Raw genomic sequence first — 21305 nt, forward strand, 5'->3', positions numbered from 1 at the left:
ACAGATAGCTGATGGTCAGTAAGTAGGACTGCCCGCAGGACTCCTAAGCATACAGATAGCTGATGGTCAGTAAGTAGGACCGCCCGCAGGACTCCTAAGCATACAGATAGCTGATGGTCAGTAAGTAGGACCGCCCGCAGGACTCCTAAGCATACAGATAGCTGATGGTCAGTAAGGAGGACCGCCCGCAGGACTCCTAAGCATAGGAAGAGCATTAAATAAATAAGACACATTTTACCGAGTCTTTTCCCTGCCTGCAGATTGCATTTTCATGGTCACAGGTTCTTTTTAATCTTGATGTAAGTTAAAGCATAGGGCAGATTAAAAAAAGGACCTATTACTACTGCAGAAGCGAACTCCAGAGTTCCAGTCAGTCTGGCTGCATTTCCTGTTGTCACATTTTCAAATCTGGCCATTGCAACCATTTTCTCACGCAGAGTGGGAAAAAATTGCAGCCTCCGGTTGTCGCTGTAACTTCTGCTTCTATATATGTATATGTTTTTTACGGTGCATGTGACGAGTTATTGCACAGATGGCTGACTGTGAAGTCTAGCAAGGCTTACTAAAATAACAGCAGCGGCAAGCTGTTAATGCTACATGCTATCCATCACTACGGTTCTTTCTAATAACCAGCATAGCTTGTGCTTTGTATACGTTTTTTTTCCCCATAAAATTAACTTACTTTAAATCGGTTAAATTTTTTTGCTTTTTCTTTTTTTCAATTGCTTTTGGCGCTTAAGAGCTAAAGTGCATTCCAGACAATTCCTACAAATGTTCCATTAGTAGCATTTAGATGTCAGTATCCATGCATCCGAAGCTGCACTTTTTTTTCTTGCCCCTGCCATTTTCCCTGTTTTTCTGTATTTTATTTGAAATTGCACTACCATTACCTTATTTTTTCCCCCTTTATTTAATATGAGGTTCAGGGTGCTGTCTCTGCATGTGCCCTGCTTTCCTTTTAAAAAACACATTCTTTTCCCCCTTTAAAGTGCACGTATTGTTTGGAACTATTAAGCTATATATAAAGTCCAAACTTCAAAGTTTCATGATATAAATTTATAGAAGTCTGCGCTTCATTCTCTTTTACAGAAAGCTCCTTCTTTTGTTCACATAATCTTTAGTTAAAAGGAACCAGTCACTATGTACTCTGCAGGCAGCATGTTGTAGAGAAGAAGCTGAGCAGATTGATATGTGGTTTAATGGCAAAAGATTCAGTATGATTAGTATTTCATTAATTTATAGTCCTGATCATTCTGGGATTAGGAGTCCAGGAGACGGTCCTATCTGTGATTGACAGCCTTCCCTCTATGACTGTGTATACAGGGATAGCTGTAACTCATCAAGCACCTTTATCTCCCAGGAAGCATTGCAGTTAGCTCTAGTCTTACGTACGGCCCCAGAGATACATATGGTATATAATTCCCTTCCCACAATTTCCCTCTCTGTTTAGAGAGATTGCTGTATATTTCTGTAAATTTAGAAGTTTGGATGAATAAATGAATGGTGCCAGGGCTGCTTCATCTGTTTTGCTATGATATTACTATGGCTACTTTCACACATGCAGTAAAGCTATCCGGCAGGTTATTCCGGTTGAGAAATAGCCTGCCGGAGTTCACCGTATCTGACATAGCCGGATAGGGCCATGCACTGCCGGAGCCCATTGACTGTAATGAAATCCGGAGCGGATTCAGCCAGCCAAAAATGGTGCATACACATGCCGGAAAGTGGCCGTATCCACTGCGGTTTTTGATTACAGTCAATGGACTCCAGTTGTGCATGGCTGGATACGGTGAACTTCAGCAGACTGTTCCTCTACCGTAACATACTGCCAGATAGCTTTATTGCTTGTGTGAAACTAGCCCATGCCGGAGGAGGAATGACTGGGAAATGACTGAGCATGTTGGTCTCCTTCTGAATGCAGGAGAAGGTGGACAAGCAGGATAGGCAGCAGAGGGCGCTACCAGAGAGGAGAATGTAATGTAAACAAAAAAACTAACTGTATATTGCAAAAATACGTCATTTGAATTTCTCCATTCAATGCATAGTAATACTTTTAATGGAATAACACCTTTTAAATGATGATTTTGTTTTTTGTGGGTTTTTTTTTATACAGAAGGTGGAAGAAAATGCAGAAGGAATGGGATCTGGTCTTGGGCCTGATGGAGAGGTAGTGTGCCAAAGTAAAATTATTTCCTGTGATGTATAAATCTGTATTATAGTGTCCATGGTCGTACTATTTCAGTTCCTCCATTTGGAATGGGTACAGTTGTTGTTTGAGATAGATAAATATATAAAATTATTTAATTTTTTTTGTTAAACTCTTAAAGAGTCAACCTCCCCTTATTTTTAGGATGCACTTTTTTAATTTTTGCATAATACATGCTAAGAGACCATTTCTAAATTCTGTTTTTTGCTGTAACTGGCTAAGGGCTCTTTCACACTTGCGTTGTCCGGATCCGGCATGTACTCCATTTGCCGGAATTACACGCAGGATCCGGAAAAACGCAAGTGAACTGAAAGCATTTGAAGACGCATCTGTCTTCAAAATGCGTTCAGTGTTACTATGGCAGCCAGGACACTATTAAAATCCTGGCTGCCATAGTAGGAGCGGGGAGCGGGGGAGCAGTATACTTACCGTCCGTGCGGCTCCCGGGGCGCTCCAGAATGACGTCAGAGCGCCCCAAGCGCATGGATGACGTGATCCATGCGACACGTCATCCATGCACGTGGGGCGCCCTGACGTCACTCTGAAGCGCACCGGGAGCCGCACGGACGGTAAGTATACTGCTCCCCCGCTCCCCACTACACTTTACCATGGCTGCCAGGACTTTAGCGTCCTGGGAGCCATGTTAACCACTCTGAAAAAGCTAAACGTCGGATCCGGCAATACGCCGAAACGACGTTTAGCTTTTCAATGGGCATTAATTCCGGATCCGGCCTTGCGGCAAGTGTTCAGGATTTTTGGCCGGAGCAAAAAGCGCAGCATGCTGCGGTATTTTCTCCGGCCAAAAAACGTTCCGGTCCGAAACTGAAGACATCCTGATGCATCCTGAACGGATTTCTCTCCATTCAGAATGCATTAGGATAAAACTGATCAGGATTCTTCTGGCATAGAGCCCCGACGACGGAACTCTATGCCGGAAGAAAAGAACGCAAGTGTGAAAGGGCCCTAAGATTGAGGAAGGTGTTCTGTTGAAGTAATAAGCCAAAGCCTGTACTAAGCTTTTTACTGGTATTCCAATTCAAGACCACAGGTGGCAGCACTGTATTGTAATATACCAATGTTTTGTATATTGTAATGGATAAATTCCATTACTTTACGCAAATTGCAAATCTAATGATTGCATGTTGGGAGTTTTAAAAAGTTTCTTAAAATATTAAAAAATATAAAAATCCAAATCACTGCCCTTCCCCAAAATTAAAATATACTATAAAAAAAATAAACATAATAGGCACCGGAAAAACCTGTACCATTAAAATATAAAAAAATTACCATATGGTAAATGGTGTAACAGAGAAAAAAAATCAACATGCCCTATTTGCAGTCTTTTCATCACTTCAACTCCCAAAGAAAATTGAATAAAAACTGATACAACAATAAAAACTACAGATTGTCCCGCAAAAAAAATGAGCCCTCAAACAGCTCTATAGACTTAACAAAAAGTTATGGGCATCAGAATGCGGTGATGAAAAGATTTTTTATCAACAACAAAAACTATATAAAAACGGTATCGCCGTAACTGTACTGACACAGAGAATGATGGGAACAAGTCAGTTTTACCACATGGGGAACACAATAAAAACAAAACTGATAAAACTGTGGCGAAATCGCATTCCCCCTCCAATTCCACTACATCATATGCAATATTAAATGGTGGCATTAGGCTGGTTTCACACGAGCGAGTGTCACACTCCAGACTCGCTTCGTGAGCATCAGACAGCTCACGTCCTGAACTCCCAGCACTGCCGGGGTCGCATAGCATTATATTGATTTATGATGCTATGTAACCCTTAGAGGTCTGGAATGTATTGGATAACACTGACATAATGCTGTCAGTGTTATACAGTACATTCCACAACTGTAAGGGGTTACATAGAATCATAAATCAATATAATGCTATGCGACCCTGGCTGTGCTGAAAGTTCAGGACGTGAGCTGTCTGATGCTCACGAAGAGAGTCTGGAGTGTGACACTCGCTCGTGTGAAATGACCTTAGAAAGTACAACTTGTCTCTCAAAAAACAAGCCCTCATATGTCTATGTGAACAGAAAACTAAAAAGGGTATGACCCTGGGAAGGCGTGGAGTAAAAAATTAAAATGCAAAAACAGAAAATCGCCATGTCAGGAAGGGGTTAATACACGTTTCTATTGCATTACACACTGCTTGTTTTCAGGGGTTACGGCCACCGCTGAAGTGCAGATATGAGATGGCCAGGACAGGAGCTACTATGCATGTGTGTGCTTCTATAGCCCCAGCCACCAGAGAATTTGTCTCCTTTTCCTTTAGTGTGTAAGCACGGCCACCACTGCTGGATTACAAGGTGGTCATTACCATGGAAACGAGCAGTGTATAATATGATGGAAAAATGAATCCAGCCAGCAAAGGAGGCAATATGGATAATACCAGTACATTAGTAAGTGCTTTATATTAACTGCATCTACATGATAAACGCCATTTGCTGAAGTGACACAACCCCTTTATAAACCCCACTCAAATTCCCTGTCCCAAAATCCCAATTTTTTTCTTCTTAGGATATTCTCTCTTATCTGTATAAGAAAATGATGTCGCTCTCACATATTCTATATTTTCTCTCCTGTATATATTATTTACGGTACTGTCATCTACCTGTGACTATGATACATTTCTATATCTAGAATTGTCTTCTCTTCTGTATGTATGTCCAAATATACTACAGTTTAGAGGAGAAGCACAAAACATGGTTAAAGGGGTTGTCTCGTCATTCTTTATAGTGTACAGCTTACCTAACCCAGTAAAGCGTGTGAAAGGCCTAATTCAGACGAGCAGTGCTGTCAAAGTGTAGAACACTGACCCGTTATAGTCAGCAGGCCATTTCACATGTGCAATTTTCCCCTTAAATACGCGTTTGTGTTTAGCGGCTGGAACATGGGCGAGTTTGACATTGCTGCTGTTAAAGGGACTGTAACCTAAAGAACTGCTTTCATTGAAAAGTGTTGCATTGTTTGTGTTCTGTCTCCTTCTTCTTTCAGCTAATAGATGAAAGCAGTCAGATGAGCGACCTACCTGTAAAGGTTATTCATACGGAGACAGGGAAAGTGCTGCTTGCTCCAGAAGCACCTAAAGCCAGTCAGCTTGAGACTTGGCTGGAGATGAACCCGGGGTTAGTTGTGTCCAAATATTTTCCCATTTTTCACTTTCATTAAGTCGTCTTCTCACGTCCTAGAATAGCATTTCAGTAATATTTATCTACCTTCTAATGTCTGTGTGATCTATTGGTTACTTTCATTACTTCATTTATGGAAATGTTGTGTTTTTATTTTCTTTTTGTTTTACCCCTCAAGATACGAAGTAGCTCCGAGATCTGACAGTGAGGGAAGTAGTTCGGAGTATGAAGAGGAGGTATGCATGTTGTGTTTTATATTTTCATTATTTGAGCTTTCCATTTGTAGTAAGTTAGAACGTGAATACAGTCTAGCACATAAATTGTCAGAATGATATGTAAAGGGCCCTTTACCCGGGCCGAGAATCCCAAAGATAATCGCTAACGAGCGCTCATAGGAATGCTCATTAGTGATTAACTTGCGATGTAAATTTATCGCCCACCGATTATCTGATGAACCAACGAAACACACAAAAATTATCTTCTGCCGGGAAGCAATGAGTCAGTATGGGGGCAAGTGATGGCATTAGTGATCGCTCTTCCCCATACTATGGAGGAGATCGCTGCATGTAAATTGTAGGAAGGAACTCTGGCGTGATGCTCATTATCCTCGCAGTGACAAATGTGGTATTACATGGCGACCATTCAGATGAATGACCATCCATAGAGTACACAGATGCACACAACGTGCTGTCCGCATTTTTTGCAGCCCCGTTGAAATTAATGGGTCCACATCCAATTAGCAAAAAATGCGGATCGGATCCGGACCAAAAATTCAGTTGTGTGAATCGGGTCTTAGTAGGCTGCTGCTAAAGTCTAGTTGCTCATGAGATGGATCAGAGCTATCATGAGGGCCACGGCAGTCCACGGAGGAAATACCATGAAGGTCAACCACATCTCAAAATGGTATCTTATTTGAGCAGTTGTTGTTTATTTATTTTATTTGTTTGTTCCCCCTCAAATAGTTAATTCAGTAAGCGAAAGGATCAGGTTTCTTGCTATTTTTTGCTTATTTCTAGGATGATGATGATGAATCTAGCAGACTGGACTCAGATGAAAAGAAACGTTTGGGTCTGAATGCAGAGGGCATTGTGGATAACAGTGCGAAGCAGATAATTGAGTATGTCTTCATTTTTTATTTTTTTTCCTCGATTTTACATTGTTTATCAAACTATAAGTAAGCTAAGTTAAACATTAGATTAGGCAATTGCATACATAATATTTCTCCAATCCTACATTTAACAGCAAAGCATACAGTGGTAAGTACACACAGTTGCCCTGCAGGTGTAGCTAGCAGATTATGGGTAGGCACATATCACTGTACTGTGATGTGCATTTTTTAAATCTGGCAGTGGAACAGTCTGCCCGAGTTGACTGTATCCAGCATAGTTGGGGATCTTCCGGTTTTCCAGCATAAAAGCTAGCTTTTGCCCGGACAAAAAGTGTTTGATGGGAGGGGACACCTATATGTTCCACTCCCTGGACCATTACCATCTGCAGAGTGAAAAAAAGATGTAATTCTGCGGGTGTTTTTAATCAAGGAACGCATTACTTTAACCCGTTCACGCATTTGGAAGTGACTTACTGCATTTGGACGTACAGTTACGGCCAAACTGCTTACCGGGGCTGTGACACTATAAAGTGTCACAGCCCCGGAGTCTCCGCTCTCCCCGAGAGCGGAGACACCGGGGAAGCCGGCTAAGGACCAATCAGAGTGGTCCCTTGCCGGCAAGCGCTCGGATTGGTTAGTCTGCAGAGACTAACCAATCGGAGCGCAGCACTGTAAAAAATGCAGATTTCAGGCTGCGATCTCCACTCTGGAGATCACAGCCTGAAATAGGATAAGACCCCCTGTGTGCCGCAGTGCCCTAAGGTGCCGCAATTTCCCCCCTTTCCCCTGCACCTCTGTGCCGGCTGTGATGGCAGCGGCTCAGGAACGGAGGCGCTGCCATCAGCAGAGTGTGTTAGCTGTAACTTACAGCTAACACTCTGCTGCAACAGCCGAAATCGGTGCTGGCACCGATCTCGGCCGTTTAACTCCATAGATGCTGCTGTCAGTAGCTGCCCGCGGCATCCATGGGGTTGAGAGGGAGGGAGCTCCTTCTCTCTTCCATCGGGCCGCCGCTGCTGCGATAGCAGCGGCCTGATGGTTACCATGGTGTCCAGGCTGCCATGTATGGCAGTTTTGCATAGGTGTCCAGGCTGCCATGTATGTAAGGCTGATCAGACCCTGAGGGTCTGATCAGCCTTGGGGTGCATTCACACGACCGTAAGTGTTTTGCGGTCCGCAAAACTCGGATACTGGCCGTGTACATTCCGCAATTTGCGGACTGCACATGGGCAGCACTATATAGAGATTGCCTAAGCTAGGACATGCTCTATCTTTTTTTGCGAGGCCACAGAACGAAACAACTGATGCGAACAGCACACCGTGTGCTGTCCGCATCTTTTGCGGCCCCATTGAAATGAATCGGTCCGCACCCTTTACAGATCTATTTATACGGTCATGTGAATGCACCCTTAGTGTAAGTGTAGCACTGACTATACAGTGCATTGCAATAAATGACTATTACAATGTACTGTATAGTGATCAGACCCACTGGATCTTCAAGATCCAGATGGGTCTTGATAAATAAATAAAAATAAAAAAATGTAAAAAAATAAAAATGTAAATAAAAATTGTCTTTTCTCATATCCGTTCATTTATGTAATAATAAAAAAATGAAATAAATAAAAAAAACTACACCTAATTGGTATCGCCGCGTCCGTAACAACCTGATCTATCAAAGAATCATATTACTAATCCCGCACAGTGAGCGCTGTAAAAAAAAAATGTAGAAAAAAATGACGGAATTGCTGTTTTTGTCACCTCATGTCCACAAAAAATAAATAGCAAGTGATCAAAAAGACATATGTACCCCAAAATGATACCAATAGAAACTACAGCTCGTCCCGCAAAAAACAAGCCCCCATACAGCTACATTGGTGAAAAAATTTAAATTATTTGGACTTTAGTATATGGCAATGCAAAATATCATTTATTTTTAACACAAAAGGGATTTTATGCTGAAAAAGTTGTAAAACCTAAAAGAAACTATATAAATTTGGCATCACCATAACCGTATCAAACCACAGAATAAAATAATCATACAATATTTACCACAAGAGGAACCCCGTAAAAAATAAAAATAAAAAACACTGACAAAATTACCATTTTCTCGCTTGTATCATTGGGGGACACAGGACCGTGGGTATAGCTGCTTGCTGCCACTAGGAGGCGACACTAGACTTAAAAGTGTTAGCTCCTCCCCTGCAGGCTATACCCGCTCTAGCCTGGAGAAAGCATGTCAGTTTTTAGCTTAGTGTCTGTAGGAGGCTGACCTCCCTGCTTAATGCAGGGGTCCTTACTTTATTATTTTTTCTTTTTCCCTTTTAGGTTTTGGGAAACAGAGTCGCCTAGCCACTCTGTCTACCCGGGGAGCGCGGCTGGTCTTGGTTTCTCTTACCGCCCAACCTCTCCCGGAAAGAAAAAGAGGACCAGGGCAGCCTCGCTCCCCTGCTTCCCGCCAGCCAAGGGGTCACCTGAATCTGGCAAGACACTCCCGCCATTCCAGTCTCCTGCCACTTCGGGGGCTGCTGAAGAGGTGACCCTGCTGGTAATCTTAGGAGGGGTGAAGAGGATGAAGATGGGGTGAGTAGTCCGGATTGGGTGAGTTTTCTCAGCACCATCCCCTCCCCACATCCCCCTCTCCACTACGGTTTTGGGCCTCTGCGAGTCCATGTCTGGGGGGAGCAAATACAGGGCCTGGTTCCCCTATTCACTTGCTCCTTAGGCCCTGTGGCCTGCGCCGATTTTTCCTGACCTGCGGGGTGGGCTCCCGCGGCTGGTAACTGCAAGCGGGCGCCTTCCGCGCTCCATTCCGGTTCCCCCCGTTCTATGGCCGACCAGGTGTGGTCGGCCGGGCGCCGCACTTTATTCGGCCCTCGGCCGGTATACACACCCGGGCGCCTGCCAGCGCCGCTCTGGGTCCCTCCGTTCCCCGGCCGGCTGAACGGACATCCCGGTCGGCCGGGTGCCGCAAAATTTAGGCCCCGGCTTTACTTCGGGCTTACCTGTTTTTTCACTCCGGGCCGTGCTGTTTTTTTCCCGGCCCACCGGGCGCATTCGCGCATCGGTCCAGGTCCTACTGTGCTCCAGCCGACAGTGCTTCCCAGTTGGCTGTGCGCCAAAACTTACTACTACTTACCTACTAGGCCGCAATTTTAATTCCCAGGTATGGGGGGGGGGGGTTTCATCTCTCTGGCGCAAATTTTTCCCGCCTAGCTGTCCCCCCTCCCCCAGAAGCCCGCTGAGCTCCGACCCCGGTCCTCAAGGCAATTTTAACTCTTCCTGGCCAGCCACCTCTTTGAGGCCAGCACCAGATTATCTGGGGTTTCTATCTGCAGGCAATGTGCCTTAATATTGAAGAAGTCAACCCCTTCCTGCCTCTTGTCCACTTGAGGCTGGGGCATCACAGTTTCATAAAAAAAATATATATGTGCGCCCATACAGGTTCTGCCCCCCTCAGCCCACATCACCGCAGGACCACCCTGACTGTGTGGTACCAGACTGGGCTCGTGCCCTATCCTGGACAGTAGAGGATCTCTCACAGTTTCCGAATCCGCCCTCTGGGGCCGTTTGGTTGATAATGCTCCACCTGCGCAAATCCAGTGGAGGACATCTGAAGGATTCCCAATCCACCCTTCAATAGGTGGTGTACTTGCACTACCTCGGGATACAGTACTTGCCGTATGCGTTACCTCCCTTCATAGGTGGAGTAATTGCACTACCACAGAGTTCTGTGCTTGCTGTAGGCATTACCCCCTTTCATAGGTGGGGTAATCACACTACTGTTGGATACGGTTCTGACTGTCGCGCTACCCCCTTCCTTAAGCGGAGTATTGCTCTACCACTGGATGCGATTTCATCAGTCGCATTGCCACCACCATGCTTCCTGTTGCGTTACCCTTTTCCACAAGTGATCCGCTAACGGGGGAATAACTAAGCATCTTTGGATGCTACAATTCAACTACGCCACGGCACTAGATGCCTTTGCTTCCTTCACAGGTGGGGCGTGGCGTGGCTGGTGCCTTGTATTCTTCATCTGGTGGCATATGGGTACCGCCACTGGATACTGTGGCTACTTCCATATTGTATCCTTCTTTTCTTCCGGTGCTGGTTGGGGGCGCAAATATGTCGACCTCTATCCTCTCAAAGGGTTACCCAGCAACACTTATGTGTCCTAGAGACGCCCCATCCCCATGTGCCTCCACCGTTCAGGTCGGTCAGGGTATTGGTCCTCGACAACATGTAGTGTGTACGCCATTGCACAGAATATTGTGATTACGATCCAGCGAGCCGAGTGTTGCACTGACTCTGTATACTCTGTCCACCACTCCTCCTTATCTAGGTGAAGTGGTTATGCTGGCACTCTGGATTAGCTACTACAGCGTATTCTCTTCCGCAGGTGAAGTTTTCACGCTAGTGCTAGAGATTGTCGTCGCTACAGTGGGGCAGCCCCCCTCAGGTAGGGGTTCTGCCCTGGCGCTGGCTTCGGCGGTTGCTCCCGTTCAGCGCCCTTCCCAGGTGAAGTGTTTAAGGTTTGCTCTACTTAACTGAGGCAGTAAGGTACCATGGCTTCTACTGGATGTCCTCATGCCTCCCCCCTCAGTTTTGCACTGGCGGGGCATGATGTAGCTACTACTGTATAAGGGGTATTTGCATTACCACTACATACTAGGGTTCCTACTGCACAGCTCCTTCGTCAGGGGACGGATTCTTCTAGCACTGGACTCGGTGGCTTCTACTGTGTGGCCTCCTCCTCAGCTGGAGTATGCAGTTTAAATTAGATTTGTGGCTCCCCTTGTATGGTCTACCACTAGATTCTGTGGCAACTTCTGTATAGAGCCAGTCTCGGATGGGAATAGGCTTTACCTCTAGCCTCTTACTCATTTACACTACCGATAATTGCCGTTGCTCGGACAACTGTTGTCCTTCTGTCGTCAACACAGGGGTTTGCTATAGCTGACCAGCATCTCGCTTCGGGTGCACTCTACTGGGTAGCTTAGTCCCTATGGCACTCGTCTACCACTAGGTTGCCGTTATAAGCGGGACTTGGGTGCTAATAGTTGATGCTGTGACGCAATCGGTGCTACCTCTCTTCAGACATGAGTAATGACTATAAATATGCTTAATCACCAGTCCGCAAAAAACTGCTGCAGGTCCGAGGAGTGTTGTGGGGTAGTTATCACTACTAAGCTCAAGGAGCGAAACCTGGGTCGGGCAAGGAAAAAGACGCTGGGATTTTAATGCGATTTTAAAGTGCATGTTTGTAAGTATGTACTAATAAACTTTTTAAACAAGCTATCGGAGCTTCACTATGGTGGGAGCAACTTGTATCCACAGAAAATTTTGAATCAAAGAAGCTAGGAATCCCAATAGACTCACCAGGTGTATGCTGTCATATAATCCGTGGTTGAGCCCTGTGTAACAGCGTGTGAGCGTGCATCTTCCCTGCGGAGAACCAACCTGTCTACAGAGGATATCTGTGATACGCTTGATATTGGTGGAGTGCCGTGTAAGTACAATCCGTGTACCACAGGGCAGTTTAAATCTACGGATCTACCCTATTGTTTTTCTTTGTAAGTTGCAGGATATCCATCAGTAGGAGATCTGCAGACCTTGGTAACTTTTTGAAGGGAGGAAGAAAAAATAATCTGTTTTACACCGTATATTTATGATACGCGCGGTCCGAACCTTTATGCACATGAGTAATGACTACCTCATGTCGGTCCGATGGTGGTCATACCTTTCACTGCTCATTCCGTGGGTGGACTACGAGTCTCCCAACGCCAGGCAGAGTGGGTGGCTGTCACGCCTTGCCAACGCTGGTAGGGGTTTCGTTCCTGCATGGGACACCCTTTCTATTTCTTGTCCCTCCTCGAGCTGAATGGTTGACCGCCTCCCCCTTCTGTCTACCTGACCAGTGGCCATGTGTGGTACGGCTCTGGAATCCCAGCTAAAAAAAAAATCCTACGTGACCAGGGTTTCTCGGGTACGGTGGAGGCGTTGGACGTCGTCATCGCATTCCATCAGGCAGGAGTATTTCTCTCATCTTGGTCCTGCTCATTTGCCCCTTCAGGCAGAGTTGCCACACTGTCAATATATGGTCGCTGACTAGGCTTCCCTTCGCCGGTGATTCTCGCGTCGGCTTTTCTTATACCTATCTCCAAGTTGTTGGTTCTTTGGCCTGCAGTTGGGCATGCCTGATTCAGTCGGTTTTTTTTTCTCTGTGGTTTATCAAGCAGCTTCTCTCGCTTGAAGTCTCACCACAAGCCTCTACGGCTCTGGGGGCATCGGTCTACCAATTTACCGCTTCCTAGGGAGCGTTTCTCTTTACCAAAGGAGGATCCTGCGGCCCTGGATTTTTGGTTCTGCTTCCAGAGTTGCGGCCAGGAAACCGGCTTCATCAAAACGACCTGTGGGTTGTTTGGTGGTGAATTTCGGAGTTGGTAGTGCCTTCTTGTACGTACGATTTTTCTCTTGTCATGCACCCACATAAGGCAGTGCTCCGACCAATACCTTCTTTTTTTGGTGAAGGTAGTTGCCGCCTTCCACGTCATCACAGACATAGTTTTTCCTTCTTTCTTCCTCGCATTCTAGAGAGCGGGCTCTCCATCATCCATGTGATTTGGCCTCTGAGGTTTGCTTGTCCATGACTAGCTCTTTCTGCTGTATGGACTCTTACCTGTTTTTTCCTGGAGGTCCTTGTAAAGGCTTGGCGGCCTCCAAGGGGACGGTTCCAGGTGGATCTGTTTTGATAGTTGCTGAGGCATTCTGCTTCCAGGGCAAGGCACCGCCCAGCGGAGTTATGGCCCACCCGACCAGCGGTCTGCGCTTCTTGGGTTCATCTCCACCATGCATCAGTTTTACAGTTGTATAAGGCATTGTCTTGGTCTTCCGGGCACACGTTCACCAAGTTTTACCAGGTGCTTTTCTAGGCATCGGCAGATGCTGCTTCGGACCGCAAGGTCTTGCAGGCGGCAGTGGATTACGCATCCTCGAGGGCGTTTTTTCTTTCTTCCCATGGGCGTGTGATTTATTTATTTATTTTTATTTTTTTCTCCCCGTGGACTGCTTTGGGACGTCCCACGGTCCTGTGTCCCCCAATGATGCGAGCGAGAAAACAAGATTTTTGTGAACTCACCTGTGAAATCTTTCTCGCTTAGTTCATTGCGGGACACAGCACCCTGTCGGGTATTTATTTCATATAAGATATGAAATCATAAAAATTATGATTTCATATTTTTATGAAATATGAAAAATTAAAAATTAAAAATTTAATTGGCGGACATATAAACGCCAGTTCTTTTATTGATGAGATCTAAAGTTAATTTGTGCAGATACTGAAACAGGGTGCAATTAATTATATAAAATATAATTTATTACAAATAAATACATGCAGTAAAAATGGCATACAAATGAATACAAGGATAATATCAAAATTGACCACAAGATGATGCTCCGCCGTTTATGCCGGGCTCACTTAATTTAGTACACCAAGTACAATATAATGTTATTAAAATTATTATCAAATTATTACCGATTAATATACTGATTATAAAAATATTATAATGTAACAACAAAAACTATAGAAATGAATCTGTGGAAAATCCCTTATGCTCAATCAAAGAATATGGCAGTAAGAGACACCTTATAAATACGCCCGTTGGCCTAACTACGAATAATAATATCCGATCAGAGATTCCACTCTGATATCAATATTACAGGAATTCTAATGATGTGCACGTTCATTAAAATTTCCCATAAAATTATTCTTTTAACACTATTGACCCACTAATAATGGGGTCTCAACTATATGCCAATTGGAGCGATTTATAATTACTGCAAATGAAATAGATCATACATTACCCCTGGCTTTGGGATAAAGAGCTTTTAGAATGGACCCAGCTTTCCAAGATTTAGATATGTCCCGTCCTGCAGTATGTTCCTGACGTGTGAGTGATGCTGATGAATGAATCTTTGTGAAATGTTCCTTGTGAAGAAGTCCTTGTGAAGTTTTTCTTTTTGTGAAGTTTGTGAAGTGTCTGTGAAGAAGTGCCCTGATCTCCCAAAACTGGATCAGATATCCCAATCCTTATCTATGCCCATCCCCTCTTGGATTAGGGATTACCAATTAGATAAGGTGGGTGTGACGTATGTTAAACATGGGGATGATGTCATCTAATTGACATTCCTAAGAAACTTCTGCCCATCTACCACTTGATGGCACTGTTGTATCATATAACAATTTTGAATATTTTAAGAATTAACATATATACAGATTGTTTTATTACTACTTAAACTTTGCCCTTTCACACCTTAAATCAATTAGGAGGGGCTCTTTCTGACACTTTGCTCAGACTGACTGGCGGTATCAGAAGTTTCCCTAATCCCTGAATTTATGGGGCAGATAGGAGTAATGATGGTTTTTCTGGTTTGTGTACCTTAACTGTCTTCAGCTATTGAGTAATGATGTTTGAAATAACATCAGCTCCTCTAAAATAAACCCTATTTAAGAAAATTCTATATCCCCTAGAATATATCCTCTCAATGAGATACAGACACATAAAGATACATTAATAATATTTGGTTATAATACACCAATATTGCATAGTATATATGAATCATTAATAAGTTCAAACGCTAAATAAATGCACACAGGAATATATATCTATATGCAAATATATGAATAGATATCTGTTCCACACCAGATGTGTTTTATGGACGTCTCTTATCAGATCATGGCTTAGCCATGAAACACCCATTGTTCCTCAGACAGACAAGTTTAGAGAAACCTGTGTAGATAAATCCATGTCTCTAAACAATAATAAAAGTATAGTCTTCTCTATATATTCACTTTTAACACATTGAACTTGCTATGAACCCATCTTGGTTTTTCCAGATTCATGCTGATCACATGTTGTTAAAGGCAATGATCATCCATATTGAATATAGTATCATCAGATACATTGTACACTTATGAAAATGCACAACAAATCCCCCTTCATTCCAAAAATGTTCCATAAAAATGTGAATGTATTTGGAATGCTTAAAAGGGCTTTTCATATATCTTCTTCGATACGTAGATTTGGCTTATAATGTTCCAACCAGAGCTTGACTAAAGTTCTTCTGGAGAACCTTATCTAACGCATGACTTGGATGGTCAACAAACTCAACCATCCCATAGATCCTGCAAAACAGGATATAAGTTCGATAAAGGTTTGTTTTGATTCTCCATCTCCACATGAATGTTTAATAGGTTCCTTTTCAATGAACCAATTTCAAGTTCCAATATCTTGATGGAGATGGAATCGGCAACTGTCACACCGGTAGTAATAACAGTGCTCACTACGCCAAAGATTATAGCGGCTATGATCGCAAAACAAAATGAATCGCTTCGGTCTGTAGAAAACTGTTCTCTGGTTAGGGTTTTCCTTGCTTGCTCCAGGATCTGGGTAATCCGTTCTCTGGAATATCCGATGTGCATCTGGTACCAGGCTTGGATTTCCGGTGACTGGATTTCGGATATGTTGAATTGCCTTTCAACGAAAACGCGTGGATCCAGGCTGATGTAGACCTTCTGGGATAATATCCCCTTGTTCGTCAAGATGAACCCCGCTGTATCTTGTAGCATGATCCCCGACGAAGGACCTGGCACAGCAATCGGCTCAGCATGGAACTTCTTCCCCAAGATCAGGACGACGTAGATAATGGCAATCATCTTTGATGACATCTTACGCCTATAAAATATTGTATGACACATATGAGTATATACATATTTTTTTTTTTTTATCCTGCAAGAAAAGAGTTACTAATACCATATACCTCTGATTGGCATAAGTTCTTTTCTTGGACAGAGTAAGTTCTGGTTTCAGAGGTGAGTTAGGAGACATTTTGTTACAGAGGAAACATACATAAGGATGGGTTAGTATGCGTTAAAGATGTAGAATAACAGATAACGTTTTTCCGTTCATACGATACCAATCCTTATTTCCGTCTTTAGCTGGAACCATAAAGTCTTTTCACCTCTTTTCATCCAACTCCTTCAATCTCTCGAAGTCGTGCACTAGGATGACAAACACGTAGCTGATTAATGTGCACCCATTTTTCAATAAACTCATCCCCCTTAGGGATTTTGATCTTATAGACCACTGGAGATAACTTGTCAGTGATGACATAGGGACCTTTCCAGGAAGGTAGGAATTTTCTCTCCTTCACTTGATCCCGAGCGAAGTTATAGAGATACACCTGATCGGAAATTTGATACTCCTTCTGTGTAGTCTTCAGATCATAGTATGTCTTAGCACTCACTGCGGCTTTCTCTATATTTTTCTGGGCGAACGCAAAAGCATGCTGAAGGTGCTTGCGTAAATTTTCCACATACTGATGCGACGTTGTAGCATTGATCAAGTTATGGTCTGTTGTCCTGTAAAGTAAATGCTGGGGTAACACCATCTTCCTTCCTGTGATCATCTCGAAGGGAGAAAGTTTAGTTGCTGCGCTTGGGGTGGCTCTGATGGCCATAAGCACCAAAGGCAACTTGACATCCCAGTCTTTACCAGATTCATTGACAAACTTTTTCAGGATGTTCACAATGGACTGGTTGTAACGTTCTACTCCACCACTAGAAGCTGGTCGATAAGCTATGTGTAGCTTCCTCTTTATCCCCAGGATTTCCCACATCTTTGTCATCACCTCACTGGTGAAGTGACTTCCACGATCGGATTCGATGCGCTGGGGAAGACCAAATCTAGAAAATACATGGTTAATGAGCAGAGATGCACATGCGCTTGAACTACATGTTTTGCACGGCAAACATTCCACCCATTTGGTGAACAGACAAGTTACGGTCAACATATACTTGTTGCCTCTTGATGAGGTTGTCACTGGTCCAATGAAGTCAATTTGGATGTCTGACCATGGCATGGACATCCCCCTTTTCATCAATGGTGCCCGATGAGTGGGTCCTTGTGGCTGGAATTGAGGGCATATTAGACATCCCTGACAATATGTTCGCACATCTTGTAACATATGTGGCCAGTAAGCATAGTCCCGTAGCAACTCGTATGTTATTTTCTCACCTCGATGACCAGCTGTTGGGGCATCATGTGCATGTTGCAACATCAGGCCTCGGTATGCTGCAGGTACTATCCATTGCGTGATACCATTCTTAGAGGTTCTTATCAGCAGTTCATCCTGTAATGAGATTTGGGACTTGCCTTTCATCAAAATTCGTAACTCCTCCTTACCCACACAGTCTTCCGTGGTTATGGGGAAGTTGTGTGGATCCTCAATGTGCTTATAAAAAGCACCAATAATTGGATCCCCCTTTTGGCTTGCAATGAGATCCTCACTAGGGGAATCTTGGCTCCACTGCGCCACATTGGCTTCAGCTCCCTTTTGGGCCTGACTCCTTGTCATAGCATCCACTTGGATAGTTCCCATGAGGTCATCAACGTCAAAGACTTCTCCATCAATGGCTGCTTGCTTGGCAAGGGAATCCGCTAGGTCATTCCCCTCTTTATCCATGCCTGGATATTTTGAATGACCTCTTACCTTCTTCCAATAAATGGTAAGACTGTGGGCGGTAACCATCTCATCAATTTTACAAAACATCTTACCATGCTTTACGGGCTTGTTATTACTTCTCATCCAGTCTGACCTTTTCCATCCGGGAAAGTACTCCACAAAGCTGTTACGAATATAGTCAGAATCTGTGATGATTACAAACTCCTTAACATCATATTCGATAGCCATTTGTACGGCTTTGTACACAGCAGTAAGTTCTGCAACTTGGCTGCTTTTGGAACCAATCTTGTATCCAACGGATACATCCAGGAATGTATTATTCCATACGACTCCAATACCTGCAACCAATGTACGTTCGGATCCTTCATCGACATGGAAGGAGCAGCCGTCTACGTACACACATGGTAACAATTTGCAATACTCCTCTTCATAAGATTTATATGGTGATGATGATTGTTCATCCCGGAAATCATTTATCGTTGACTCACTTTTATGTTCCGTATGGGTACAGTCATGGAGTTCTGCTAATCCTTGAGCAACTGGGTTTTTATTATTTTGTTTGTACCTGATTTCCAATGGCCATCCCATTAAGGACATTGTCCAGGCGGTTATCCTGCTGTTTGACAAGTTTCCATCTCTTATACGATCACTCTGCAAGTATTGCAGTGGCTGATGTGCGGTCTCCACAATGATCCTTCTGCCTTGGATAAAACTCCTAAAATATTGCAAAGCCCACACAGTTGACAACAATGCTTTCTCACAATCATTGAATTTTACCTCAACCGGTGACAAGGACTTGCTGGCATAGGCGATGATCTTATTTCGGTTTTCCTGTTTTTGAAAAAGAACTGCACTTATGCTTTTATCAGTGAAACCTGTTTCCACGAAGAAAGGTTTTCCCCCTTCTGGATAAGCAAGGCATGGAGCCTGGATAAGTTTGGCCTTGAGCTCGATTACAGCTTGCTCATGACGCTCACTCCATTCCCATTTTACTCCTTTCTTTAGCAACTGTAAAAGAGGTTTTGTAATTTCGGCATAATTATCTATGAACTTACGTGAGTAGTTCATCATGCCCAGGAATGATCTCAACTCTTTGAGATTTGTAGGAGATTTTGTCTTGGTCACTGCTTCCACCTTCTTTTTCTGTGGGTTAATTCCATCCGCAGTGACTTCATGACCTAGGAAATTAACCTTGGTCCGGCACCATTGAGCCTTTTGCAAAGAAAGTTTTACACCTGCTTTCCTCAGCTGGGTTAGTACATGCCTCAACTCCTGAATATGTTCCTCAAAAGTTGTACTTTTTATCAGGATGTCATCCACATATGATAAGGTACCTCGTTCAGTGGCATCAGGCATTGCCTTATGCATGAACACTGCAAACTCATGGCCTGCATTTATGTACCCGAAGGGCAGTCGGGTCCATGCATACTGTCGTTTGCCAAATGTAAAGGCCAGTTTGTACTGATCCCTTTCATCTACCTTAATCGTCCAATATCCTTGTGCACAGTCAAGGGCAGTGAAGATTTTGGATCCTTGTATTTGTGCCAAACACTGGTCAATGTATGGCACGGGCCATCCGGACATGTAAACACGTTTGTTTAACTGTCTTAGGTCCGAGCATAGACGAAATTGACCGTTAGGTTTGAGGACTCCAAGTATCGGATGATTGAATGAACTGTGTACTGGACGGATGATACCTTTCTTCTCCAAGTTTTTGACGATTTCCGATAGTGACTCGTAAGCCGCCAGCGGAAGTCGGTATTGTTTTACAAAAACAGGGGGTGCATCGGGATCTGTCTGGATTCTTGTAACGTGTAGGTCTGTTTCCCCACAGTCATAAGAATCCTTGGCGAACATCTCCTGGAACTCTGCGAAGAGTTCCTTTAGCCGTTGACGCTTCGACTCGTCGGAGCATGCGTCAGCCATGGAGATTTGTTCTTCCACCCGCTCCTGAAATTCTGGGAAAATCTCAGGCTGACTTAACTCGTAAGCTTCTTCAAGCTCACTAGTTAAATCATTCTGGGTGTAGCATACCTTATCCTTTCCTTGCTGGTACGATTCATACTCTTTTTCATCGATCTCATGGTTGAAAACCAATGATGATTCTTCGATGAGGCATGTACCTTCTTCAGAGCTGAAAGGATAAACAGAGTGGATATTAAATAACCCCTCAGGGGTTGAGGAAAAATGCTGTTCTACTGTTTGTTCCTCTGTCAGGTATTCATCAGGAATTATTCCAATAACATCATTTTGGAATCCAAATGTGTAGTATTCCGAATCCATAGCTAAACCAATTACGGTGTCCTTTTGTAGGGATATGCTATGGGAAACCATGTTATGAATTACCATATGTAACGGATCCTGATGGATATTGATCAGGGGAGTAGGCTTTACCTTTAGGCCGAGTTGCTGTATTCTGTTGGATAAACAGATCAACGCGTCTGTGTTCTTCAGCTTCTGTCCCTTTTTTATTTTAATGGGTAGAAGAAATGGTTTGCATCCTTCAGGAATTTCAACTTTCTCAGCAACCATGATACTTACGGCATAGGGCATCTGTTGTCCCCATCGTAAGGCTTGTTCTATATCCTGGAATCCCTCTGGGTTTCCCGGCAATCTGGACCATAAGGTGTTATTCACCAGGTCAATCTGTACGGCAAATCGGTGCAGAAGGTCATTACCTATATACATTTGATACCGTGGTTCATTTATCACGATGAAAACGTGCTCCGTAGTTTTGTTTCCTATGGAGATAGACAAAACGCATCTTGCAACCACATTATGACTTTGGGAATCTCCATCCAGATCATGAACCCATTGGTCCTGTGGAGAGAAACTTTTAATCATTTTAGGATTGGTGATCTGTTTCAAGAGTCCTAGGCTTATGTAACTTGCTTCGGATTTCAAATCCAACTTGGCAAATTTCACCCGGGCTATATTGTTTACCTGTACGGGAATCAATAAATTGTCATTGACCTTTTTTATCCGTACCGTCGATTGAATGTGCCTTGTCAGGTCCGCGACTTCGTGATTACCCCTTCCAAGAGAAATGGTTAATATATCATCATCCAGAGTTACCTTTTTGATTTTATCCCTCTGGATGGTAATGATGTGAGCGGCACCATTAACATCTTCCTCGGGCTTACCATTCTTCAGGATTGTGACCTCCGGTGTTTGATTGTTCCTGAAATGCACTTCAATAGAGCTAGGTTTCTCTTCAATCACATGACAACTGCGTTGTGCTTGTGCGTTGCAAGAGTATTCATAGGCAATGGGTGCCTTCACCTGAGTCCATACTGCTTCATTAATGAAATCA

The 21305-nt window shown here is 43.7% G+C and overlaps 1 protein-coding gene across 3 annotated transcripts in view; it reads left to right on the forward strand.

The window, feature by feature from the left end:
• SMARCA2 (SWI/SNF related, matrix associated, actin dependent regulator of chromatin, subfamily a, member 2) overlaps positions 1–21305 on the forward strand; it is a 289118-nt gene that overhangs the window by 131601 nt on the left and 136212 nt on the right. For all 3 annotated transcript variants that reach the window (XM_040417115.1, XM_040417114.1, XM_040417116.1), the window contains exons 11-14: positions 2114–2167; positions 5231–5361; positions 5543–5600; positions 6381–6481. In XM_040417115.1, coding sequence (XP_040273049.1) covers positions 2114–2167; positions 5231–5361; positions 5543–5600; positions 6381–6481 — 344 coding nt within the window. The remainder of the gene's footprint in view (positions 1–2113; positions 2168–5230; positions 5362–5542; positions 5601–6380; positions 6482–21305) is intronic.

This window comes from Bufo bufo, chromosome 2 (assembly GCF_905171765.1).
Source record: "Bufo bufo chromosome 2, aBufBuf1.1, whole genome shotgun sequence".
In the NCBI taxonomy this organism is placed as follows: domain Eukaryota; kingdom Metazoa; phylum Chordata; class Amphibia; order Anura; family Bufonidae; genus Bufo; species Bufo bufo.